At 46.7% G+C, this 23,975-nt stretch overlaps 1 protein-coding gene across 1 annotated transcript; it reads right to left on the bottom strand.

Moving 5' to 3' along the window:
- Nucleotides 1-6,811: 6,811 nt before the first annotated feature.
- On the bottom strand, nt 6,812-20,305 carry THBS1 (thrombospondin 1). Its single transcript, XM_047737692.1, has 22 exons — nt 20,137-20,305; nt 19,499-19,594; nt 18,679-19,238; nt 17,705-17,780; nt 17,214-17,413; nt 16,981-17,103; nt 15,896-15,989; nt 14,347-14,520; nt 13,865-14,041; nt 13,357-13,530; nt 12,954-13,081; nt 12,687-12,839; nt 12,123-12,341; nt 11,538-11,645; nt 10,876-11,035; nt 10,603-10,721; nt 8,861-9,095; nt 8,450-8,677; nt 8,020-8,291; nt 7,498-7,595; nt 7,254-7,393; nt 6,812-6,955 (listed from the first exon to the last, which is right to left on the bottom strand). The coding sequence occupies exons 2-22, from the start codon at nt 19,563-19,565 to the stop codon at nt 6,948-6,950; spliced, it is 3,513 nt and encodes a 1,170-aa protein (XP_047593648.1). The 5' UTR covers nt 19,566-19,594; nt 20,137-20,305; the 3' UTR covers nt 6,812-6,947.
- Nucleotides 20,306-23,975: the final 3,670 nt, after the last annotated feature.

The raw sequence follows: 23,975 nt of genomic DNA, 5'->3' as shown, positions 1-23,975 counted from the left end.
CACTTGGATTCATGAGAGCAATTTATGTCCACACTTTTTGACAATGAATTGGCACTACAAGTCCAGTTTATTTCTGATGAAAAAGAAATGAGCAGGTAATCGTGCTGCCTCTAATGAAGTTTGGAGGGATAGGTATGTCGCATGACTATTTTTTGCTTACCTGTTTTCATCACCTGTTAGTGGATGATGTTCACGATGACTTTAAAAAATGAATTCTGTGCTACTGTTTTCAGAGGAATCAATAGGCAATTTCTTTTTTGAGCTGCCTCTTTCAGTTGACATGAAAATAACAATGGTTCTTGTCGATGTCAATGTGTGACAGTGTAATTCATCTTTATGTGAAGGATTTTGTTGGGGGGTGCCAGCAGAAGTTAAAGTCATGCTTTTAGACTGTCCTAGGAATGACATGTGTATTTTAAGGTTTGAGTCAGGGGAGAGGTGACATGGTGGGAATTTGGAATGGTGACAGAGAGGAGCCATTTTGGCCCAATACCCTTTTTGAGGAGCGCAGCTTTCTAAACCTGTGCTTCTGGTATTTGTGTGTGTGTATATGTGTGTGTAGGGGGGTGAGAGCTTATGGCTTCCTAATATGTTTCTGCAAATGGTATTTGGGGTATAGTGAGCCTTTATGTTATAGAAGTTTAAGAGAAGAGAAGGAAGACTGAATGATCTTAAATAATGGATTTTGCCATTGATAGAGCTGACACCATTCATTCCATAGCATGTCAACTGAAGGGACCTCTAACAGGGACTGGTAAGCTGAATATAGACTATAATTCAGATGAGATTGGGTACAATCAGGGGTATAATGTAATGCAACATGAAGACTCCAGATTTTGTTTTGTTTTAAATATTATCCTGTAAGGGAGAAAATGTTCTTATTAAAAATAAGTGCTTTCCCAAAGATACATATGTAGTGAAAAAAAGGGCCATATGTACTCCAATATTCATAGCCGCAATGTCCACAATTACCAAACTGTAGGAAGAGCCTAGTTGCCCTTCAACAGATGAATGGATAAAGCAGATGTGGTCCGTATATACAATGGAATATTACTCAGCCAACAGGAAGGTGAATACCCAACTTTTGCATCAACATGGTTGGGACTGGAGGAGATTATGCTGAGTGAAATAAGTCAAGCAGAGAATGTCAATTATCATATGGTTTCACTTACTTGTGAAGCATAAGGAATAACATGGAGGACATTAGGAGAAGGAAAGGAAAAGTGAATTGAGGGAAATCAGAGGGGAAGATGAACCATGAGAGACTGTGGACTCCTAGAAACACAAACTGAGGGTTTTAGATGGGAGGGGGGTTGGGGGGATGGGTGAGGCTGGTGGTGAGTATTAAGGAGGGCACATATTGCATGGAGCACTGGTTGTTATAGGCAAACAATGAATCTTGGAGCATTATATCAAAAACTAATGATGTGTGATGATTAACATAACACAATAAAAAAAGTAAAGATAAAAAAATGTAATAATGACACAAAGTATAGGAATAACTTCATGCATACACAAAAAAATCAGTTTTTATTTTAAGGTTCCTTCTAGACCTGAGTCTTTGCTCCAGAATAAGATAGAAAAGAAAAAGCATGAAAGAGAATCTTTAGGATCTTAAAATTTGAGCTTTTTCTGCTTATGACTTCTCAAGAAAACAACTGGCACCACCTTTATTATAAATTCCTGAAGGACCTGAAGTTTATGGCCCTTCAACTCTCTCTGGAACACAGGACCATAAACTCTCGTAGCAGGAAAAAGGTATCACCCTGATGGCATAATTTTAATTCTTAACAGGCCCTTTGTTTCCATGTAACCTACTGATTTGAAGGTGAGTCTCATAGTAAACATGGAACATGCCTGGGAAAAAGCTCCTGTTCTTATACACTTTTTCTGTCCTATCAGGATTTTTTTTTTTAATTATGTTCAATTAGCCAACATAGAGTTCATCATTAGTTTTTGATGTAGTGTTCAGGGATTCATTAATTGTGTGTAACACCCAATTCTCATCACCACACATGCCCTCCTTAATACCCATCACCTGGTTACCTCCTCCCCTCACTCCCCTCCCCTCCGAAACCCTCAGTTTGTTTCCTGGAGTCCATAGTCTCTCATGGTTTGTCTCCCTCTCTGATTTCTTCTCATTGTTTTCCTTTCATTCCCTATGGTCCTCCATACCATTGCTTATGTTCCACATATGAGTGAAACCATATGAGAATTGTCTTTCTCTGACTTATTTCACTTAGCACAGTCCCCTCCAGTTCCATCCATGTCGATGCAAATGGTGAGTATTCAGCCTTTCTGATGGCTGAGTAATTCCATTGTGTATATGGACCATATCTTTATCTATTCATCTGTTGAAGGACCTCTTTGGCTGTTGTGGGCATTGCTGCTATGAACATTGGGAGTACATGTGCCCCTTGTTTTCACTGTCCTATTAGACTGTAGGCTTGCTACTTAAAAGTGAATTAGAATTCTCTTCCAAGACTTGCCATGTTTGTGCTCCTCTCAGAAGGAATGGTGTCCTTTTTCAAAGAATTATCTTTCAAATCAGTTTTCTAAATTCTGTGACCCTTTCGATACCTTCTAGTGCTTGATTCTTTACCTGGGCACCATGAAATGATTTGGCAGTTTATGCTTTGGTATGATTATGCTGCCTTCAAAGGAGAAGTGTTTTTTAGAATGAGAGACAAAAGTCAATAAGGAGAGTGTATCTTAGTCTGTCAGTCATTTCTAGAGTTCACTGGACTCCAAAGCCAGACCTCTAGCCTATTCCTAAGATTTTTGATTCTACCTGTTCTTATTAAAAATGGAAATTAATCATCCGGTATTCTACATTCATTCATTGTTAGCTCACCCGGAACTCAAGGTCTGCTTATTGTAATGCTTTGGCCTTCTCTTCAAAAACTAATCTTATACTTTGTATGTATATGTAGGATTTCTTCTAAGTTCTTTTTTAGTGCTGTTTTTGACCAAAGGTGAATTCATTCTCTAAAGGTGACATCTGTAGAGTTTGGCCCAACTTTTTTTTTTTTTTAAAGATTTTATTTATTTATTGGACAGACAGAGATCACAAAGTAAGCACAGAGGCAGGCAGAGAGAGAGGAGGAAGCAGGCTCCCTGCTGAGCAGAGAGCCCGATGAAGGGCACAATCCCAGGATCCTGGGATCATGACCCGAGCCAAAGGCAGAGGCTTTAACCCACTGAGCCACCCAGGTGCCTCTGGCCCAACTTTGTAAGGATGGCTCTTCCCTCAGTAGTATTTACTTCTTCTTCTTCTTTTTCTAATTGTTTTATGTTAGTTACCATAAAATACATCATTAGTTTTTGATGCAGTGTTCCAAAATTCACGTTTTGCGTATAACGCCCAGTGCTCCATGTAATACGTGCCTTCCTTAATACCCACCACTAGGCTCCGATATCCCCTCTACCCGCTTCCATATAAAATCCTCGGTTTGTTTCCGGGAGTTCACAGTCTCTCATGGTTCGTCTTCCCTTCCAATCCCCGCCCCCCACACCCCTTCAGTTTTCCTTTCCTTCTCCTAACGTCCTCCATGTTATACCTTGTGTTCCACAAGTAAGTGAAACCATGTGATAATTGACTTTCTCTGCTTGACTTATTTCACTCAGCATAATCTTCAGTCTCATCCATGTTGATGCAAAAGTTGGGTATTCACCTTTCTGTTGGCTGAGTAATATTCCATTGTATATATGGACCACATCTTTTTTATCCATTCATCTGTTGAAGGGCATCTCGGTTCTTTCCACAGTTTGGCAATTGTGGCCATTGCTGCTATGAACACTGGTACATATGGCCCTTCCTTTCACTACATCTGTATCTTTGGGGTAAATACCCAGTAATGCAATTGCAGGGTTATAGGGTAGCTATATTTTTAATTTTTGAGGAACGTCCACGGTTTTCCAAAGTGGCTGCCCCAACTTGCATTCCCACCAACAGTGTAAGACGGTTCCCCTGTCTCCACATCCTCTCCAATATTTGTTGTTTCTTGCCTTGTTAATTTTTGCTATTTTGACTGGTGTAAGGTGGCATCTCAGTGTGGTTTTGATTTGAATCTCCCTGATGGCTAATGATGATGAACAATTTTCATGCATCTGTTAGCCATTTTTATGTCTTTATTGGAGAAGTGTCTGTTCATGTCTTCTGCCCATTTTTTGACATGATTGTTCTTTGGGTTTCGAGTTTGGGAAGTTCTTTATAGATCTTGGATGTCAGCCTTTAGTAGCACTTAGTAATGTTTCTAGTAGCTCGTCTAATGCTTCTTCACAGCATGCAGTTGTGTAGCCCACCTAATGCTGTCACTCATGGGCCCGAAAATGGAGCTGTGAGAATTGTGTGCCCTTCACTTGTTTTTCCCATTTTCATGGTTCTTCATAAAGACAGGACTGTACTTTGAGAAGGATTTAAGAGGACATTTTATTACCTTAGTAAAATATAAAATTATGTCCTGTAGGGAGCCCCATCTTGAGTCCTTGCTTTCCAAGATTTTTTTGTAAGTAGGTGCCACACCCAGTGTGGAGCCCAACATGGGGCTTGAACCCAGGACCCTGAGATCAAGACCAGAGTCAAGATCAAGTCAGATGCTTCGCCTACAGAGCCACTCCGGTGTCCCATCTTTCCTTTGTTTGCTATGGTAAGGTCACGTTTTGTTCTTATTCTACAAATCCAGCAAATGTGTTTCCTGAGCAAATCTGTCTTCTTCAATTATATAGGAACTGGGAATGTTACTAATATTTACTGTAATGTGTTCTTATGTATGCTATAGCTTTAGGAATGGAATTGACCCCCACCTCCTAACAAAGCCAGCAGAGAACAAATAAACATGGATACAGTAAGTATAAATATAAATTTCTCTATGATTTATTGTTGTTCCTTGTACGTAAGAAACAGTAATATACAACTTACACTGCTGTAGAATGTAAAATGGATAAACATGTGTACAAAAAAAGCACATTCCTAGAAAAAGGTATTGGCAAATAGTCAAAACTGGGATGCGGGGTAACAAGCGAAAAACAAATCAAAAACAAAACAAAAACCCCAACAATTCTTCAATTCAGTGTGCAAACATTTTATAAAAATAGAAATACTAACTCTACAGGCAGTATTTCCTGATAAATTATTTAAATAGCATATCTACACAATCTGAGATCTATTCCAAGGGCAATGAGAAAATAATTTATAAAAATAAAGCAATGGTATATGAGATAGAAAAAAAACCCATAACTTTCAGAAAATGTATTTAACATTTCCATGCTATTTCCTTATTGGGAATATTTTTCTGCAAAGAATTTTTATACTATGTACAACATTGACTTTTTTATTTTAAAAGGTACTACAGTAGCTTTAAGTTTGTAAGACACTTAAACTCTTTCTGCTTGATCCAAAAATTCTTTACTCAGTCACACAACAAATGAGGTAATATTTGTATAGAAGTTTCACCTTTGTTATTTTTTTTTTCTCTTTTGGAAAAAAAGGAAAAAGTGTAGATGCTTTTCTTCTCCCTGGAAATAGGCACAAGGGATGGGGTACAGACAGTTTGAAAGGCCTCCTGGCTTTCCTTTGAAGTTTAAAGACACTAGCAAATGGACAACTAATTCCACTTGAAAAGATAAAAAAAGATCCCAAATCATTCACTCTGAGCACAAAGTGAAGAGCAGCTAGCTCTGATGTTCCTTATGCCGTTCTTGAGAGATTTGCTGATAAGTCTCTACTACCTGCTGTCAGACACTTTCCATATGAAACCTAGATTCCAGGTAGAACAGAGTTAATAAATAATCTGTATTTACAATCTTACAGTCATGAAGACTCCTAACAAAGCTGATATGGATAGTCCTTACGCTTCTTCCTGTTCCATGAATAGTCTTTCAGACAGATCCTCCAGAGCAAGTAAAAAATAAATATTTTACATTGTAAAGTGTTTATAAAAAACAAAAACAAAAAAACAAAAACTACAGTCTAAAAGAATTGGAAAACTCCATGAGATTTAGGAAAGAGAAAGACAAGGAATGTTTTAGTTGATAATTTTGTGCCTTTCTAACCATAAAAATACGAGCACGGCTGCCCATCCCTTTGGAGGCAGCCTGGTACTCACTGAGATGGTAGGTTTTCTGATTTTTCCTGCTGCATCTGCACAAGCTACGTGTGGAATAAAACCAACAATTTCATGGTAAGCAGGCAGGGGCAGCTGGCAGAGCCTTCCACCAGCTTAATTCTCGCTCCCTATTGTGGTGACTATGGGTGAGAGGTGAGGGGTGGGGATCCCAGGGGCCAGAGGGAAGTCCAGAAGCCAGTCTTTCCCTCCCTTCCCTGCGTCTCTTAAGTGCCTGTGTACGTGGGTTAATCAGCTAACACTGGTCAGCATCATGAAATCCAGCAAGAGTCTTCCAATCCCCTGAAGATGACTTAGTACCGAACATGTAACAGCTCCTCCATCTTGTCTTCATACAATCATCTCTCGGGGAATGCGCCCTCCCCTTAGGGCTTTGGCCCCTGATTGCCCTAGTTCCAAGAGAGTCTGTCAAACCTGGTGGTTGGCCAATTCTAGTGAGTCCTCCCTCCTCTCACATGCCTGGAAGTGCTTGGGAGTCCACTGCTCCGAGCTGGCTTCCCGATAGTACTCTACTCTGACAGAAAATGAGGGGAGAGGCCACCTGCCAGCTGAAGCACGTGGGTGCGTTTGCTTTTTGAAAAGCAGACCAATAACTGTGTATGTTCTTGGACGATTCTCTTCGCATTCAGAGGCTGTATGCTGAGTCTGATTGGGAAAATGGCATTTTCTCAAGGCAGGTCCCATATTGTAGGAGTCCACAATGATATGCAAGCAGAGAATAGGCAGGGAGGAGGGATCCTGGGGGTTTTCTTAAGCCCGTGATTCCAGAAGGTGCAACACCAGCATTAGTTAGGATGAGTCTTTTGATCAACAGTTTGATGATTAAGAATCTGTTAAGTAAACAAATATATAACCCAATTAATTCATGAAGGTACTAGCTTTGTCAGTTAATAAATTAGCCTTAGTAGAGCATTTAGGATTGGCCACAGTTAAGGCCTTGGTCTTATCATGGTCTTCCACAGCAAAGTTTCAACAACCCTTCTCTAAAACCATCTTCTAAAATGGATGCTTCCATAATTGGCACTCTCGATCTTAGTCTGAATTAACTATGTCAGTTGCATTTCTAATGCAATTACATTATTATTATTATTAATGAATGAATTACATTCACAGTAATGTTGCTCCTACCTCTGCATTCATATTTCAGGTCAGAGAAGAACACCATTTCTTGAGAGAAGACAAACAACCCTAGCCTACCACCAGCATAGGTTTTGTCATAGATGGGTCCTGAGTCAGCCATGATTTTCTTCCCTTCATACATCACCACTCTGAAAGAAAAAAGAAAAGCTCTTGAGTTACACCCCTACTTTTTGATCTCCTCCTCTTTCCCCTTTGGTGTGACTGGATGGAATATCGTCAGCGCCATCTTTACCTAATGAAACCCGTCTTGGGCCGGTGGCTGAGACGCCATCTGTAGGCAGTGAAATCTTTCCAGCCTATGTGACGAGGGTCATGCCACAGAGTACGCACCTGAAGGAAAAGAAAAGGTTGAAACAAGGCTCCACCGAGATACAGATTTTGTTCTAGAAGAAATATGTGAAAGGTACCAAGTGGACCTAAATTAGAGGGCTGCAATGTTGATTTTTCCAAGGCCTTTCATTTGATATATGCCCTTGAATGTCTGTGTAAAGCAGAAAGAGAAGGAAAGTTTTGTTTGAAGGGGATGAAAAGGTGTTTGGATTTGAAGACAACTCCTAGTTGGAGTGAGCTCCCTTCTCAGATGCTGTTAGGTTTTTACAAAGCAGAACTTAATGCTGTAGTTGGTAGTGCTGGGAACTTGCTACCCAAGGACCCCCCCCCATCCCCCCACATTGAGAGTGTTGGCCCAAGCATAGCATCCCGAGTGCTAGTCAAGCGCCCATCCACTCTCCCCTCTTCAGGGACTTGTTCTTACCTGGCCCGGGGTGTTTCCCGTGTGCCATAGGGCGTTCCGCAGGTGCTCGCCTGGCCCAGTGGTAGAGTTCACAACTTTCACGGAAAGGCCTGAGTATCCCTGAGCCCTAGTGGGGTTGGTGTCCCAGTAGGACTGGGTGACTTGCTTCCACATCACAACATAAAAGCGACTGCTAGACTGATAGCCGAACACAAACCCAGCGTAGTCATCATCCCTTTCCGTGTTGATGAAGAAGGTGCCACTGAAGTCCACAGCATTAAACTCATCATAACCTAGGAAAAGGAGGCCAGACCCAGGTGAAAAACTGCAGCCTTCAGAAGCTTCTCTTATATTCCCAGATATCTTCACGGATACATGTAAGCACCATGTTTTAGATTTGCTTCTTTGTCATATGCATGCTAGCTTTTTGTATGGAGAACTCACTACTCACCTACAGCAAGTCCGGGATCACAGTTGACGGTTTGGACCAGTTCTTTACCCTGATGGCGTACAACCCAGTTCGGGTCATTCTGGGATGTCCCTTTGGGATCTAGAGGAATCATCTGGAATCGGCGGAAATCAGTCTCACTGATGTCAATGTTTTCAGGACAGATGTCATCAATGTCTGGCACATTGTCATGGTCAAAATCATCTTTGCAAGCATCACCTCGACCATCACCTAAGGTCAAAAAGGCAAGAGTTCAGTGAAATTCTGAAATAGGACTAGTCTCAGAGATTCAGTATCTTGTCTAAGTTGGCATCTCATCTGTTCATCCTCTCAAATGTACTTAATTTTGCTTTTCTATTCTCAATCCAGAGAGCCATGGTGTTAATCTCTTAAAAAGGGGCTCTGCTGTCTCACCGTCTGAATCCTTCTGGTCAGGATTGGGCACAAGTCTGCAGTTGTCCCTATCATCAGGAATGCCATCATTGTCATCGTCATGGTCACAGGCATCTCCCTTGCCATCTTTGTCGTGGTCAGCCTGGTTGGCATTGGGCACATAGGGACAGTTGTCTAGGTTGTTCTGGTGGCCATCTTCATCAATATCCTGATTGTTGTCACAGGTATCTCCAATGCGGTCTGAGTCAGAGTCGAGCTGAAAGAGACAGAAAGGGAAGGGAAGTTGAAGTGTTTGTCATTAATGTTAAAGAGCACTTAATGGAAGATTCTCCCATGTTTGATATGGCCCGTGGGTTTTCAGGTCTATCAGCTATTGCCAAAACATAGTAGTAGTAAAATTTTCTTGATCCTAGGGGTGCCTGGGTGGCGTAGTGGGCCATGACCAGCATCTGGTCATGATCTCCGGGTCCTGGGACTGAGCCTGTGTTAGGTTCCACGCTCAGTGTGGAGGCTGTGTGGGATTCTTTCCCTTTTCCTCTCCTTCTTCCTTCTGCCCCTCTGCCACCTCACTCAAAATAAGTAAAATCTTAATTTTCTTGATCCTTGTTTTCATATGAATTTTAAGAGCTATTCAGAGTTTTTAAATAATAAAACTTTCTAAGTAAAATTACTAAGGTACCTCGCTTTAATGGACCAAAACATTAAGATTCCAGCCTGTTAATTGCTTATTTCTCAACATTAGATGAAATTCTTTGGGTCACTCTTACTTTCTATTGAAGATTTCAATTATAAAATTGTTGACATGTCTACTTCTACTCAGGTCATTAAATCATGGGAACAGGGCACAGTTTTTTGTGTGTACTGGGTAACGTGCATGGTAGGGATTAAGACTTTTTATTTAAATTTTTTTGTATTTGCTTTTATACGTCTATAAAGTTTATTTGTTGATTCAGGTAAAGATAAACTTCTAAGTTTTTCTGAAACTATATTTCTCAGTACTTTTATATTCTTCAGGATGTACAGGATGCTAAGGGACACAGAGACTGGAATTTTTCTTGTAAGATTTCCATAATGCCTGAGTGTTTATAAATATTATAATCTGAGGAACAAAAAACTCTTCCAGGGAGATTAAATGATATTAAAGGAGTTTATGGTAAGACTCAAACTCAAAACAGAGGCCATTAGCTCAGCTGGTTTCCAAATTTCTATAGCGAAGCATTTAAAAAAAAAAAAGACCGGCCTTAACTTACATTGCTAGAATATGATGGCCAGTTACACGTGAAAAGAAATACTTGCAGACATGGAACCTGCCCTGGCTAAGATCTACCTGTAGCACTCCTTCACACAGGTAGAGAATACTCTTTTGCAATACCAACTTAGAAGAATGACAAACAGGAATTTCTCTAGCTTCTGGAAGTGTTTTTAGCTTGAGATTTTCTTACAGTCAGATTATATCATTATAGTGTTAGAGATGACTAATATAAGTAGAGTTACTAGATTAATGCCTTTTATAATTTGTTAGACATGCAGAGTAGGTAAGGCCTGATAGAGGAGAGTGAAATTATCAGATGGTCACACTAAGGATCTGCAGGTGCTGTCCTGCAAATATGCCAGTTGGCTTTGAGACCTCTGAGAGCCATGGTCATGGAAAAGTTTGAACTCTTTTTTTTTTTTTTTTTTTTTTATTAAAAAAAGTTAAAGTAAGGGCCTAGCTAAAGCTATTCCAGTATTCTACTGGAAGGTCCTCCACGGAGCCCACCTACCTGATCTGGATTGTGTTCCAGAGGACAGTTGTCACACTGATCTCCGACCCCATCCATATCCGTGTCCCTCTGGTCCACGTTGTAGACATACTGGCAGTTGTCTCGTTCATTGAGGATACCTGCAGAGCACAGGGGACCGGTCAGGGCTGGAGTGTCCAGCTGCTGGGGTTTCAACCAACTGCACACCCAGAGCCAAGGCTGGAGAGAACTCCGGTGAGAGCTGAACGTGGTCCCCACTGCCTACAGACCTGCTGCCATCAGGGAGTGCCTTACCGTCTCCATCGATGTCTGCAGCGCAGGCATCTCCCTCCCCGTTGTTGTCTGTGTCGGCCTGGTCTGGGTTGTGGTTGTAGGGGCAGTTGTCACAGCGGTCTCCCACATCATCTCGGTCATAGTCATACTGGGCCGGGTTGTAATGGAATGGGCAGTTGTCCTGCAAAAGAATGGAGCATTTTACGACCCTGTCCATGCAGCAAGCCCAATCCCGCAGTGGTCTGTGTTACATCAAACTGCAACCACGTGGGACATCTTCTATTTACTCCTCCCCGAGGAGGTTAAAAGGCAGGGCCTGATGAATTAAAAATGGAGCGCTGTGGGTTACAAGTCATTAAATGTAAATATAAGGACACAACCCCGGTTCCCAGTACGCCAGATAGAAATCTTAATGCCATTTAGGTAACAATGTGAAACAGATCTGGGCAACTGACTGTCATTTATCGTCTCAGTCCAGAAAGCCATGGTCTTAGTGTCTGTCTTGCTCAAACTGGAGGTGGGGCGGGGGGAAGGGGATGATGAAAAACCAAACCCCTCATTTTAAATCTTCTCTTGGCAACATCTAGGTGTTTGGAGTGCCCCCGAGTGACTCTGCATGGGAGTCCCAGAGGCTGCTACTACGTGGAGAAGGGGGATGGAGGAGGCCTGGGCCACATCCTTACCCTGTCATCTGGGATTTTATCATTATCATCATCATCATCACAGGCGTCACCGATTCCATCCTTGTCATAGTCCTCCTGCCCGGAGTTGGGCAGGTTGGGGCAGTTATCCTGGAAAGAGAAGACTCACGTGAGGGCTTGGTCCGTGTGCCCTTCGCTCAGCCTGAGCCCGGGGCAGGGCCCCCAGAACCCTCACACGGACCAGAACTGCTGTGCTCCCTGATGCCATCTTGTTGTCTCTAATGGGAAGATCATCTAAGCATTTTCTTGGGGGTATGTTGTTTGTCTAAGTGCCCCGTGCTTAATCCATGCTGGGAGCACCAGCCCTGCCCTGCTGGTTTTGGGAGAGTCGTGAACATTTTTCTGGAGAAAAGAATCTGCTCTGGACTGCACCAGCCAAAAGGGCCCAACCTCTTCATGTTCATGGCACCAGGGGATTTAATGTGAACACTTTATGTCATTCTTCCTTAGTGTGATTTCATCTTTCACTTTCACGTTCAAACTTTAAGCATTAAAGATTGTTCAGCCTCCTCCCTGGGTCAGGGTGACATGCCTTCCTTTGTGAGCACGCGGGGAAGTGGGCGCTACCTTTTTGCAGTGGTAGGTGGCATTGGCCACGCACACCAGGTCTTCGTTGGGCCATCCGTCCAGGTCCGTGTCCTCCCCGCAGATGATGCCGTTGCCCGCGTAGCCGGGCTTGCACTCGCAGCGGTACATGGGGTCGCTGTAGTGGCCCAGGTAGCTGCACTTGGCGTTTTTGTTGCAGTCATGCGTCCCGTCCGTGCAGGGGTTGCGCGGCTTGCACACCTGTGGGCACAGTGTCCCCAAGTGAACGCAGAGCCTTCATGAGTCCCTGCGTCCTTCTGGTCTTCCCAGAGATAGAGGCTCCATGAGGAGGAGAAGTGTGGGGTACCTCTGTCCCTCTTGCTTCCCCCCTCCCTGGAGATGTACAGTGCCCATCACGGAGTCCAGAGCAGCATTTCCTATTGTGAGAGGCTCTTTTTCTCCTGCTGGGTTTTAAGTGGACTGTCTTGCCCTGAGGCTGTATGCTCAACCCTCTCCCAGTTTTGGGGGAAGGCTGTGAAAGGACAGCCTCCCTTTGCTGGCTCCCCCTGCCTGCCCACTCCAGTTAGGGAGTCCAGTCCCATCTACCTGTTTGTTGGCGGTGGCATGCTCCACACCCCGGCCGAAGGGCTGCGGGCCTGTGAAGCGCGGCGGGCAGGGCAGGCAGTTGTAGCCGGGGTCCGTGTTCTCACACCGGTGCTCGCCATTGTGGTGGAAGCAGGCGTCAGGCACTTCTTTGCACTGTGGGAGAAACAACAGTGTGCCTCCTGGGTTGGGAGCGCTGCCTTGGGAAGGGGCTGGGACAAGATGAACCGCTACCCTGGGACCCAGTAACACCGCCAGCACGGTCCTTACCTCATCGACATCTTGACACTGGACGCCATTTCCACCGTAGCCCGGGGGGCAGGCACCGCATTTCCAGCTGCCATCGGGGTAACTCGTACACTTGACCCCAGCAAAGCAGGGATTAGACAGGCATCCGTCTGAGATCAGGGAGATAGGCCAACGGTCAGTCTGAGCAGCGGTCATCGGCCCGCTCCTCACAAAATCAGAGGGTCGTAAACAACACGGGGTATACGTAACCATTCCCGTGTTGAGATTACTTGGAAATGCCTGATGGACAGAACGGTCCGAACACGCAGGACCATTCAAAGCCAAACCACCTGCCCACCCAAACGCTGACCATGGATTTCAGTGAAACGACAACAAGGAAACCCAAACTCCCAAGGGTGCGCTCATCCGGGGCCGCCTGACCCACCAATTGGACAGTCCTGCTTGTTGCAGATCTGCTTTTCCGTTGCGTCCCCGACACAGTCCTTGCCTCCGAACTGGGGGGTGGGGCTGTCGCAGAGCCGGCTACGTTTCTGTACCCCTCCTCCGCAGGTGACAGAACAGATGTCCCACAGTGACCAGGGACCCCAGCCTCCGTTGACTGCAAGGAAGGGAACCACAGGCCCAAGTTAAGGTCAACTTCCACACACCTCACCTATCATTTGTTCAAGTGAGCTTCTGCTCCTCTGATACATGCACAGAATGTTCCGGAAGAGAGTTTGAAATGGTTTTCTGTTTCTTATTAAAAGAAGCAGCTGAGCCTGCAGGACTTTGCTTCTACTTGTTCCCTAGGGAGTAACCTTGACACACACACACACACACACACCCCTCCCCCACTCTGTGACCCACAGAACTGGAGGCCACAGAGGCCAGGCATCCTGCCGCTCACTCATCCCAGTGCTCAGCCCTCAGCTGCACAGCACGCTCGCACTTACTGGGGCAGGCATCCTTTTTGCAGGCTTTGGTCTCCCGGGCTTCGCCTTCACATGGTTTCCCGTTCATCTGGGGGCTCGGAGAATTGCAGAGTCGAATTCTTGTGATCACACCATCACCACAGGTCACAGAACAAGACGACCACGGGGACCAGTGGCTCCAGCCACCATCCTGTTTAACTAAAATACACAGCTGATGGTTACAGGGTGCCCATCAGGTGTCAAGCTCCATGCTGCTTTGAATTCATTACCTAAATGAAATCCTTGCATAACCCCACAATAACCCATCAAGAGCTAGGATTCCCCCCAATTTGCATTTGGGGAAAGAGCCTCAGAGAGGGAAGTTGTGCTCAAGGGTGTACAGGTGAGCAGAACTGGGGTTGGGATGCAGACAGTGGAGGAACTGTACCCTTAACCTTTATGCTGTCTGGATAAGGACAAGGCCAACCCTGTGCTCTTCACTGTTAAGTGGCCAAGATGCTCACATCTCTTATCACACTCCTGAATGTGGCAGGTCCGCGTCTGGACGGAGGAACCCTCGCACCGGTTGTTGAGACTGTCACAAGAGCGACCGCGCTGCTGGATTCCATTGCCACAGGTCGCTGAGCAGGAGGTCCACTCAGACCATGGGGACCAGCCGTCATCCGCAGAGTCACTGGCTGCAGAGGAAGCAGGGTCATTTGGTACGTGATCACCGAGGACGTGCTAGTCTGTAGCTCACACTCTTTGGGACCTTCTTTCTTTGCCAGAGGGCAAAAAGCCAGTATTTCTTAGGCCAACAGCCAGAGGGTCTATCCCGTCATTACATGTACAGCACTGGGGTAAGGGAAGGCTCAGCACAGCCCTACCTTCTCTCAGCACAATGTTAGTCTACCTATGGGGCCTCCTTTCTCGGCAATCTTAAGTGCATTTCCCTTTCCTGATGTGGATATGTTGATTTGCATTTCTAAGAGTACTAGATGTGTAGGCTCACAGGAGTCAATGTGGACTGTCAGGGGAGCCACAAACCATGTGTTTGGCAGATGAACTTGAAGGCAGCTTTGCCGCTGTTGGCTCTGCCTCCTACTCAGTCATGAAATTAAATCACTGCGCGGCTCCTCTTACCCTAGCATGTGGGGCCTTCTCTGGATGTATTTTCACCAGAGAATGGGCTTGTAGACCATCCGCCCAGGCCCCAGGATACAATCACAGGTCGCTGTATCAGACACAAGGCAGAGAACTTGTTGCTTTTGGCGGCAGCTCCAAGTTTTCCTAGCAATCCTGGATTCAAGGGCAGGACTCCACTGCTCTCCAGCTATCTTTGCTCCCCGAAGCCCACACCTAAGGGGATAGCTGAACAGAAGCAGCTGTGCCCGTGATCATAACAGCACCAGTCGCACGAACACGGGTGCTGGATGAGACGGCTTATCCTGAGCTGTGACCAGCTGTGGGCAGGGGTGGGGCTGTGCGGAGGTGTATGGGGAGTGCTATGTTCCTGCTTCATGTCTTGTCTTTATTGTGCTGAATCACTTTATAACTTGTCCGTACTACACTCAATATTGTCTCAGCAGAGTGATTAATTTACATGGGCAACACCAACCAGGGGATAGGGTGCCACGGAACAATCTAGGGCCTTATTTCCACCAGTGGCCGGAAACTAAAACTGCTATTATTCTTAGGCCTCCTACTCCAACAGATAAAATGGATAAAACTTCAGGCCCAATGAAGTTCAGTGCTTGCACCACAGACCATCCGTTTATCTGGTGAGCACATTTTTCTTCACTCTGGGCCACAGTGTCAGATTCTAGAAGCAGTCTGTTTAGAGCTAGTGCCACTACACATTTGTCTCCCCTTTCCTCCACGCATCAGGTCGAAATTAGTAAGCTGGGCCAAGATCATTACTTCCTAGAGAGCAGCCAGGCCATCAGTTAACCAGATGCCAGCAGGAAACGGAAGTTGAAACACAATGGAAATGGGGGCGGGGTTCCAGGGCCCCGTGGGTACGGAGAATAGACCTTGTCACTCAAGAACGGTTATGCGGTTTTACAAACTTACGCCAGCACCGTGGGCAGCATTCTCCATCAGGGACTGTGGCATTGGAGCAAGGCATGATGGGGCAGGACACTTTCTTGCAGATGGTAACAGAGTTCTGCAGGGCAAGAGGGAGACATGGGTTATGGGGCATATTGCAAGCAGAAGTTTATATACTGTAACATTACAATTATAAGGCGAAACATGGTCAGGGCTGTAAATGCTCCAGTGGAAGGAGTTTAATAGATCTGTCTTATTTGCAGTCACTGTATTGTGGAGACAGTTTTAGTGCCTCAGAGAGTTCTTTCTTAATTGCTACTGAGTGGTGGAAGTGATAGGATGTAGAACTTTTCCAAACGGAACCACCAAATAGCTGGACTCTAACCTTTTAATGGTTAGAGTCCAAACTCCAAACCCAGCCAGGACTTTTAAACTTGAAAATTTTCTCTTCATAGAGTCAATCAAGATCAGTGAGCATTTTCCCCCTTTATGTGTAGATCTGATTTTATATTATATTGGAGAAGAACGGAAATCAAGGGAGCTCCCAAATCTAGCAACCCAGGTTTTTTTTTTTTAATTGAAGCAGACTTTGCTAAGCGCATCAGGCAAATTGTCCCACATTGCCCGGCACCGGTTTTGGGGAGAACCACCGATATGCATACTGCCTGTGGTGCCATTTGAGCTAAGTAGACAGTTATGTCCTCAGTGTCGGGCTGAGTGATTTGAACAATCAGTACTGTATTAAGGGAATCTCAGTGTCATTGCTGAATACAAAGTTGGGGTTGGGATAATAAAAGGGATGCTCCGACCAGGTTTTATTTACCAGACATTCAACACTTAGCCTTTGAACAAAAGCAGGCAAATTACTCAAATGTCTTAGCAGATTTGTTCTTTTAGATACTTAGCCTGGGGTATAAAGACTTTGAAAAACTTTCTGGGAGTTTCAAGATTTTATGGAGGTCACAACTGCATCTTGGGGGGAAAAAAACAAACCCACTTCAGTCTCAGACACTGGAGTGTAGAAAGAGCTTGTGTGGCCACCTGGGTATTTCCCTAGAGACTGGCTTCAAACACGCCATCCTTTATCTCATTCTGGAATGATCCCTCACCTGACAGCGACACTCTGTACAGCTATCCACGGTCCATTCCTCGTTATTCCTGTACTGAACTCCGTTGTGGTAGCAGAGGGGAGGCCTCCTCAGCTCAATGGCCAACTCTTTGTTCTCTTCAGTCTAGAGGGGGAGAAAGGTCATTAGAGTCATTTTAAGTGGGGCGGGGGGGGGTCATCCGTGCTACACCTTCAGGAGCTCGTGCTGAGGGGCTGAGAGTGGAGGCCACTGACCACTTTGCGGATGCTGTCCTGGAGCGTGGTGACGATGGTGCGCAGTCCCCTCAACTCCAAGACCATGCTGGACAGCTCATCACAGGAGATGCCGCAGATGGCTTGCAGATCCTTCGTCTTGTGGCCAATGTAGTTAGTGCGGATGGCAGGGCTGGAGCCGTTCACCACATTGTTGTCGAGGGTCAGAAGGACATTGGTGGCTGCCAAGAAAGAAAGGAATGCCATGAGAAAAGTAATGGAAGATCTTCACATAGCTGCTCTCACCGGCCAGCCACTGGAGTTCCTAGTTGTAAAGACATTAAACCTGGGGCGAAGGACACGGGGCAGGGGCGGAGGATCCAGATATGTGGAAGTCACTTTTATACACCTATTAACTAAGTTACCCGGGGCAATTTATGTACAACCACCATTCCCTAAGTTTCTCAGCTTGTTTTGGGTGTAACCCCCTGAATGTCTTCAAATCCCCCCAGAATACAGAAGGGTGTACTCACAGCTGGAACAGCCTTTGTTCCTGAGGATGGCTTCCGGTGTGGTTCCGAAGACAAACCTCACGTTCTGCAGCACCCCCTGCGGGCAGAGGACACACATTACTTGTAGAGTGGTGGTGGTGGGTGGGGGGGTGTTGGGGGGAAATGGGTGGGGGAGACGGTTTATGCCAGGAAAAGCACACAATAGAGGTTCTAGAAGTTTGAAAGAGCTCCCTTTAAAGATCACCATGTCAAAATAACACACCAACGTAAACTGCCAAACAACTTCACAATCTTAATTGGGTCTCCTGCCAAGTCTTCAGTACTTTACAAAGAAATCCGTTATCAGCCTACTTGGGTATACAGGAAATGGAATCGGATACTAAGAACAGAGGATATAATGACACTCTCCAGTGTCCAAGAGTTAGATGTGGGAGTTTCAAAGCCACAGTTGCAAAAACCTAGATGTTTAAGCGAGGAAGAGGCTGCAGCAGCAAAACCCCCCACTATTTTCACCTATGGAGACCTGCTCCATCCCCATGGGGAATCAGATAACCAAATGGTATTTATTCTGCTCACAGGATCCATTTCAAGCTACATTACAATTGGTAGAACGCTTGGAAACGAGTTACTTAAGGAGAGCATACGGAGTCTCTAAAGCTTGAACAGGTGGTTATGGAAAAACCATTTCTTGTCTCCTTTAGCGTTTTTCAGAGTTCCATCCCCAGAACACCAGCACCAGCAGGAGCTTCAGCTGGAATTTGTTAGAAATGCAAATCATCAGGCCCCATCCCAGACACCCTGACTCTGAAACTCTGTGTTTTTTTCTCAAGCCCTGCAGGGGAGTCTGATGCTCCCTGAAGTTGGAGAACCACTGCTTTAGGCCACAGGCAGGATCTCCTGTATTGGAAACCCTGCGTCTCCTGCTCTAGCCCTCCTGGCAAGTCAGCTGCTACACAGCCGAGCCCATGGACCAGGAACTGGAGAAGATGCCTCACCTGGAAGTTGTCATTGACCCCTCCTTTTGCGATGCGGAGTCTAGCCACGCTGGCCAGGTCCCTGGTGAAGACGCTCTGGATGGGGACATCTAGCTCCGCATTCTCCATCTTCTCACAGTCAATGTACAGCTGGGCCCGGTCCTCCTGCACAAACAGGGTGATGCTCTTCCACTGGCCAGTCGCCAGGAGCGCCTCCTCCACCGACACCACATGCTGCATCCCCTGCACGGTCAGGCTCAGGTCCAGGGTGCCGGCTTTGCCATTGGAGACCACACTGAAGACGTGGCCGGAGCGATCTTTCCGTTCTATGGCCAGCAGTGTGCCTCGGGTCTTCTTCATCTGCCTCAGGGAGGCCAAGAGAAGGAAGCCTTTCTCTGCCCGCACGGCATCCACTAGGTCTTGGAACTTGTCATCGGGCACGGCAGGGATCAGGTTGGCATCCTCGATGCGGAAAGCTGGGCTGGAAGGGTCGGGACCCTTCACCAGTCGGCGCCCAGAACCCTTACGAGCAGCTCCGGTGAGTTCAAAGATGTCGAATACGCTGTTGTCTCCCCCAGACTCTGTTCAACAGGAGCAGGACACACAGTGAGCTTTCTAGGCTGAGGCAAGGGATGGGGACTACAGGACAGGGTGAAAATTCTAAGCAACCCCGGAAAGAACTGAATAAACCCCAGGGTTAGAGGGAACCTGCCTGCTGATGTTCCATCAGGGCTCTGGGGAGAAACAGCTGGCAGAAGAGAGCATGGGAGGGAGGCACACTAGGGGTAAGCAGCTCCCCCTCATCTTCCCTTCGCTCTCAAAAGGTAGTACACAGACTCACCTGGAATGCGGCTGGAGCCACATAAATGCAACAGGAATAGGACACTGAGTCCCCAGGCTAGCCCCATGGTGGAGCTGTTGGTGCCCAGCAGGGAGCCTGTAACAGGAAACACAGAGCCCAGGGTCAGAGGCACCCAAGCAGGGAGGGTGGGCACAACAACTTGGGGCATCCCCCTTTGTCCCCACATTTGCTGGACTGGAGGACGACAGTATTTACTTTGGACAGGGCATCAGGAAGAAAAAGAGCTGGGGGAGGACACTGGTTTTAAAGTTGCAGGGGTGGCCTTGGGGCAAAGACCAACCACCTGGGGACTTTTCCTTGGGAAGCTGAAGGTAAACAGCAGGAGATACAGTTTGGGGGCGCAGGGAGGCACAGGGAAGTAGAGACTCTCCTCTAGACCCCCGAGAGAAAGGTGTGGGGAGCCCTGGGAGAATAAAAAAAATCTTGGGTAGGTCTGGGGAGTTGGTCTTGTGAACCCCAACGCCGGAGAGAATAGCTCTGGAGCCCTTCAACGAGAGGGACAGCGGAGGAAAGCGAAGAGTAGGAGGTCCATAGTCCCCGCGGGGCTGAAGCCTCGGAGTTCAAGGGGGCTGACCAGGGCAGCACCGGTCCTCAGCGGCCGCCCGGAGAGCCCTTACCTGGGTGCAGCGGCCCGGAGTGGTGGCGAGGGCGCAGCGCCGGCCCGAGTCCGGGAGAAGCGCGGGGCGGGTAAGGCGCCCGAGGAGGCGGCGGCCGGAGTCGGAGGCTGCGCGGGGAGGGCTCGCGGGACCCCGGACTACCCCGCCGGCTCGGAAGCAGTGGCTGGCAAGGCCGTGGCGCGGCGCGCTTTTAAAGGCACTCTCACATTCCTGGGGATTCCTCTGGCCAATGGGAGGCGGCCGGGCGGGCGCCGGGGGGCGGTCTGGGTTCCTCTCTCCGCCCCCCGCTGCCTGGCGCACAGCTTTCCGGCTAGAGAGCTGAGGGGTGGGGGTCGGGGCGAGGAGTGGTGGAAAGTCTCTGAAAAATAGGTGCCCGCCCACGCAGCCTTGGCGCGCTCGCGCTCCGCACCTTGGCTCCGGGAGTCCCGTGTGAGCAACCCGAGCGGCGACAAGGCTTTAGCCACACTCCCCCATCCCCCCCCGACCCTTCTGCGGGGGGAGTTCAGGCAATCCCTTCTCCTTGAATACCTGGGCGAGGGCTGACACTTGGGGACCGAGCCCGTTTGTAAAACTCAGAAGCCCGACGGGGTAAATGGGGCCGAGGGAGAACCAACCAATCGTTAAAGAAGTTCCCGCTGGGGTGTTTGGGGACCTTCCTCCATCCATCCAGTGGGGTGTGGGACCACGCGCCCGTCCTCCGCCCGAGCCCTAAGGGAGCTGAGTGCGGGGCCGCGTCGGCCAGCCGGGCGGTGAACGGAGCCCGCCTTCCCGCTGCCCGTCAGGGCACACTTTGCAGCTGCCAGGCGTCCAAGTCCCCGCGAAAGTCGCCGGTGGGCCGGCTACCGCGCTTCCACGGCTGGCCGCTTGGGGGCGGTATATGTATTGTGATGAAGGGGACCGCGAAGACCGCTCCTCTCTAGCCGGGAATGCTAAGGAAACGTACTCCCTATCTACTTCCCTTGAGCCCAAACCGGACTTGTGTCTTGAAAAACAGTTTTTATGCCCACTCGTGCTTCTTAACGTGACTCCTGGTTGGAGGATTTGCGGAGCCATCTGGCTCTAGGGTCTTAAGTTATTTACAGAACAGACCCATAAAGTAATAAATTATCCTCCACCTATCATTTTATTTCCTTTTTTTCCTCCCTCAACGTTCTTTTCATTTTTTAGCTCCTGAAACCGAGGTGTGGGTTACATTTCTGTGGGTGCACCAATTACCATGAGCGCTGGGGCTTAATGCTTCTGTCATTGGAAGTCTGGTCTCCAAACCAGCGTCTCAAGCCAGCGTGACTCCAGCTGCCTGGAATTCCATTCATCTCTTAGGGCTGGGATGTCAGCAGCCACACTTCCCCTGCTGTGGTCCTGCGCTATCAGGCTGGCCTTGAGACACAGAAGGCTAGGTAGTAGCTTTACCAAATAAGGATCGCAGCCACAGGCTGGGGAAAGCCCTCTGGTTCACCTTCCTTCTTAGGACTGACACCTGGCAGGACTCCTAACCGCTAGAAACACCCACCAGTTTGCGTTCATCAAAGGGCAGTTTCACTTTTCCTGTGTGGGAGTGTTGTGTGACAAGGTGCACGTGTGTGTGGATTACAGCATGAATGTTTGCTAGTTACTCAATATACATCGAGTACTTCTGGAAGATGACAAGTATGTTTCTAAGACACATGTCGGTTTGTTGCTTAAGTAGTAACTAAACCTGACGGCCAGATAGATTTCACATGTTGAGAGACAGAAATAAAAGTTTCTTTTGGATGATCAGTCAAATCAGATTCCTATTGTAGAAGTCATTGGTAATGACTCATCCAAACAGATCTGAAGATTCCAGAGTCAGCAGCCATGCATGTCCCTTTCCTAACTTTTTCCCTAGCACCCTGTGTGCTCCTTGAAAGGCAACTTTTTCTTTTCACTTGCTGTTAATTCTTCATCATATCAAATACTTAGGCACAGGTTTGGAGCCTTGGCCAGCTGATGGCTCCCTGCTTACTCACCCACTTGCCAATTTTATACAGATCAACGGGGGGGGGGGGGGGGCATAAGGGCCACAAGAGGCCCACAAAAAGGATACATCTTTCCTTTTGTAAAAAGCTCATCTCCCCTGGGGAGATAGATAGGCAAGGATAGAAGCTCACTGGAATGTCCCTTCAGGCTAGCTGCTTCCGTGACTAAGGGACTGTGGGAATCCCTCTGGATTTTCTTGGAACTTGGCTTCTTTTAACAAAACAAGAACTTTATCCTTGGACATGCTCTACAGATGGGAAGGTGACCTGGATGGTACCAGAGAAGAGCTCTCTTGTCAAAGAAAGCTGACAGAGGTAAGGAGTTATTTAGCTCAAACAAAATACCCTTCCCCAAATCACAGCACTCTAGTTTTTCTCGTGGAAACGACGGATCTCAGTGGAGGGGGTGTTTGGGCACTGTTAGAAACTCACTCACATTCCTGCTGGTCAGTGTGTGATGAAAATATTCCCCAGAAACCTAAATACCTCGGGAAAGCTTTTAGAGAAGCAGCAATGGAAATAAAGGGGAAAGAAAACCTACACCTTTGATTGGAAGGATGTCGTCCCTCTTGGGTATGTATTTACAAATGCTGGGATTTCAGGCCAATAAACTGACATGGACCCGAGTGATGGGTCTTCCAGAAAAGGGTTCAGTTCTCTCTTTGCCAAGTTGCTATCCTTGAGGATTATGTCTTTAAAATTAAATTGGAAGGCATATGGCATTTTTGCTGTAGGATTTCCTTTTTTAAAGTTCCCTTAATCGGATGTGGAATTGACCTAAAAACACTGCCAGCAAATAGGAGGAAAGGACTGTCAGTAACAGCTAGTTTAAAAATTACATGTGATTAAGGAGAGCAGGATAATTGAGAAAAAAATTTTGTTTATCTAGCAAAGAACAGCAAGGTGGGCTGTGTTTTTGTGTAGGGATTTAAAAAAACCCCAACATATTGGAAATGTTCCACAGTGAAAAATTTCTTCAAAGTGAGCAGCACCCAAAAATCATTGAATTCTAGAATAGACTAAAATCATAGCATCTCTACAGTGAAGACATCACAAATTCATTCCCTCTGAATATTTTTCGGTAGCTCATAGCTCAGAGTTATTTCAGGTTAGCTACCTGGATGAGCTAAGCCAGAGGGAATTCACTAGGCGATTTCTCTTATCCTTCAATGGAACACCAATCTGCCTCCTTCATGAGATAGTCTCCAATGGCTTTATGTTGCACTGTTTCTTCTTTCTGTGAAACTTTGAAATGTGGCTGATCTCTGCCACATAATGCATCACCTTACATTCTTTATTATTTAGTTTTTCAAAGTAAATTTTATTTTCTTGTGTATAAGGACTATATTGTAAGGACCCAAAGGCTGGGGTTTGGAAAGGGCTCTAATAGTTGAATTTCCAAGGCCCCTAGTGCCCAAGTGAATTTATGGTGTCCAGGGATTGGACTACTCACCATTTCCCCAACCAGCTATATACCATTTCATGTTGCTATGCCTTTGCCCTTGGGCTGCACGAGGTGCCTGACTCCCAGACATTGCGCCCTTCCCCACAGGATTGAAGCAGTACCCTCTGGGAATTGATTTCAGTAAGAAGGGGTAGAGCGATTGGCTTCAGCGTAACTCCCTTCTCCACTACCATCGTCCCCTTCCCAGACAGTGATTGATTTGGGCATTGCCATGTGACCCAATTCTGGCCAATAAGAATTTTGCCGAAGGCTTCTGGGAAAAGATCTTTCTTACTTTTAAGAAAAAGCCCAGTGAAATCAGGCTCTCTCCGGCTCCATTTGGACGTGAACAAGAATGCTGAGAAGCGCTGTTGGCCACTAGGGGAGCCAAACTTAGC

This window comes from Lutra lutra, chromosome 7 (assembly GCF_902655055.1).
Source record: "Lutra lutra chromosome 7, mLutLut1.2, whole genome shotgun sequence".
Lineage (NCBI taxonomy): Eukaryota > Metazoa > Chordata > Mammalia > Carnivora > Mustelidae > Lutra > Lutra lutra.
This window is presented reverse-complemented; position numbering and strand designations above follow the sequence as displayed.

Coding starts and splice junctions, on each gene's coding strand:
- THBS1 (XM_047737692.1), bottom strand. CDS start 19,565: ATGGGGCTAGCCTGGGGACTCAGTGTCCTATTCCTGTTGCATTTATGT. Junction 9,096..10,602: donor TGGAACACAATCCAGATCAG/GTAGGTGGGCTC, acceptor TGTCTCTTTCAG/CTCGACTCTGACTCAGACCG. Junction 8,292..8,449: donor TGATCCCGGACTTGCTGTAG/GTGAGTAGTGAG, acceptor TCCTTTTCCTAG/GTTATGATGAGTTTAATGCT.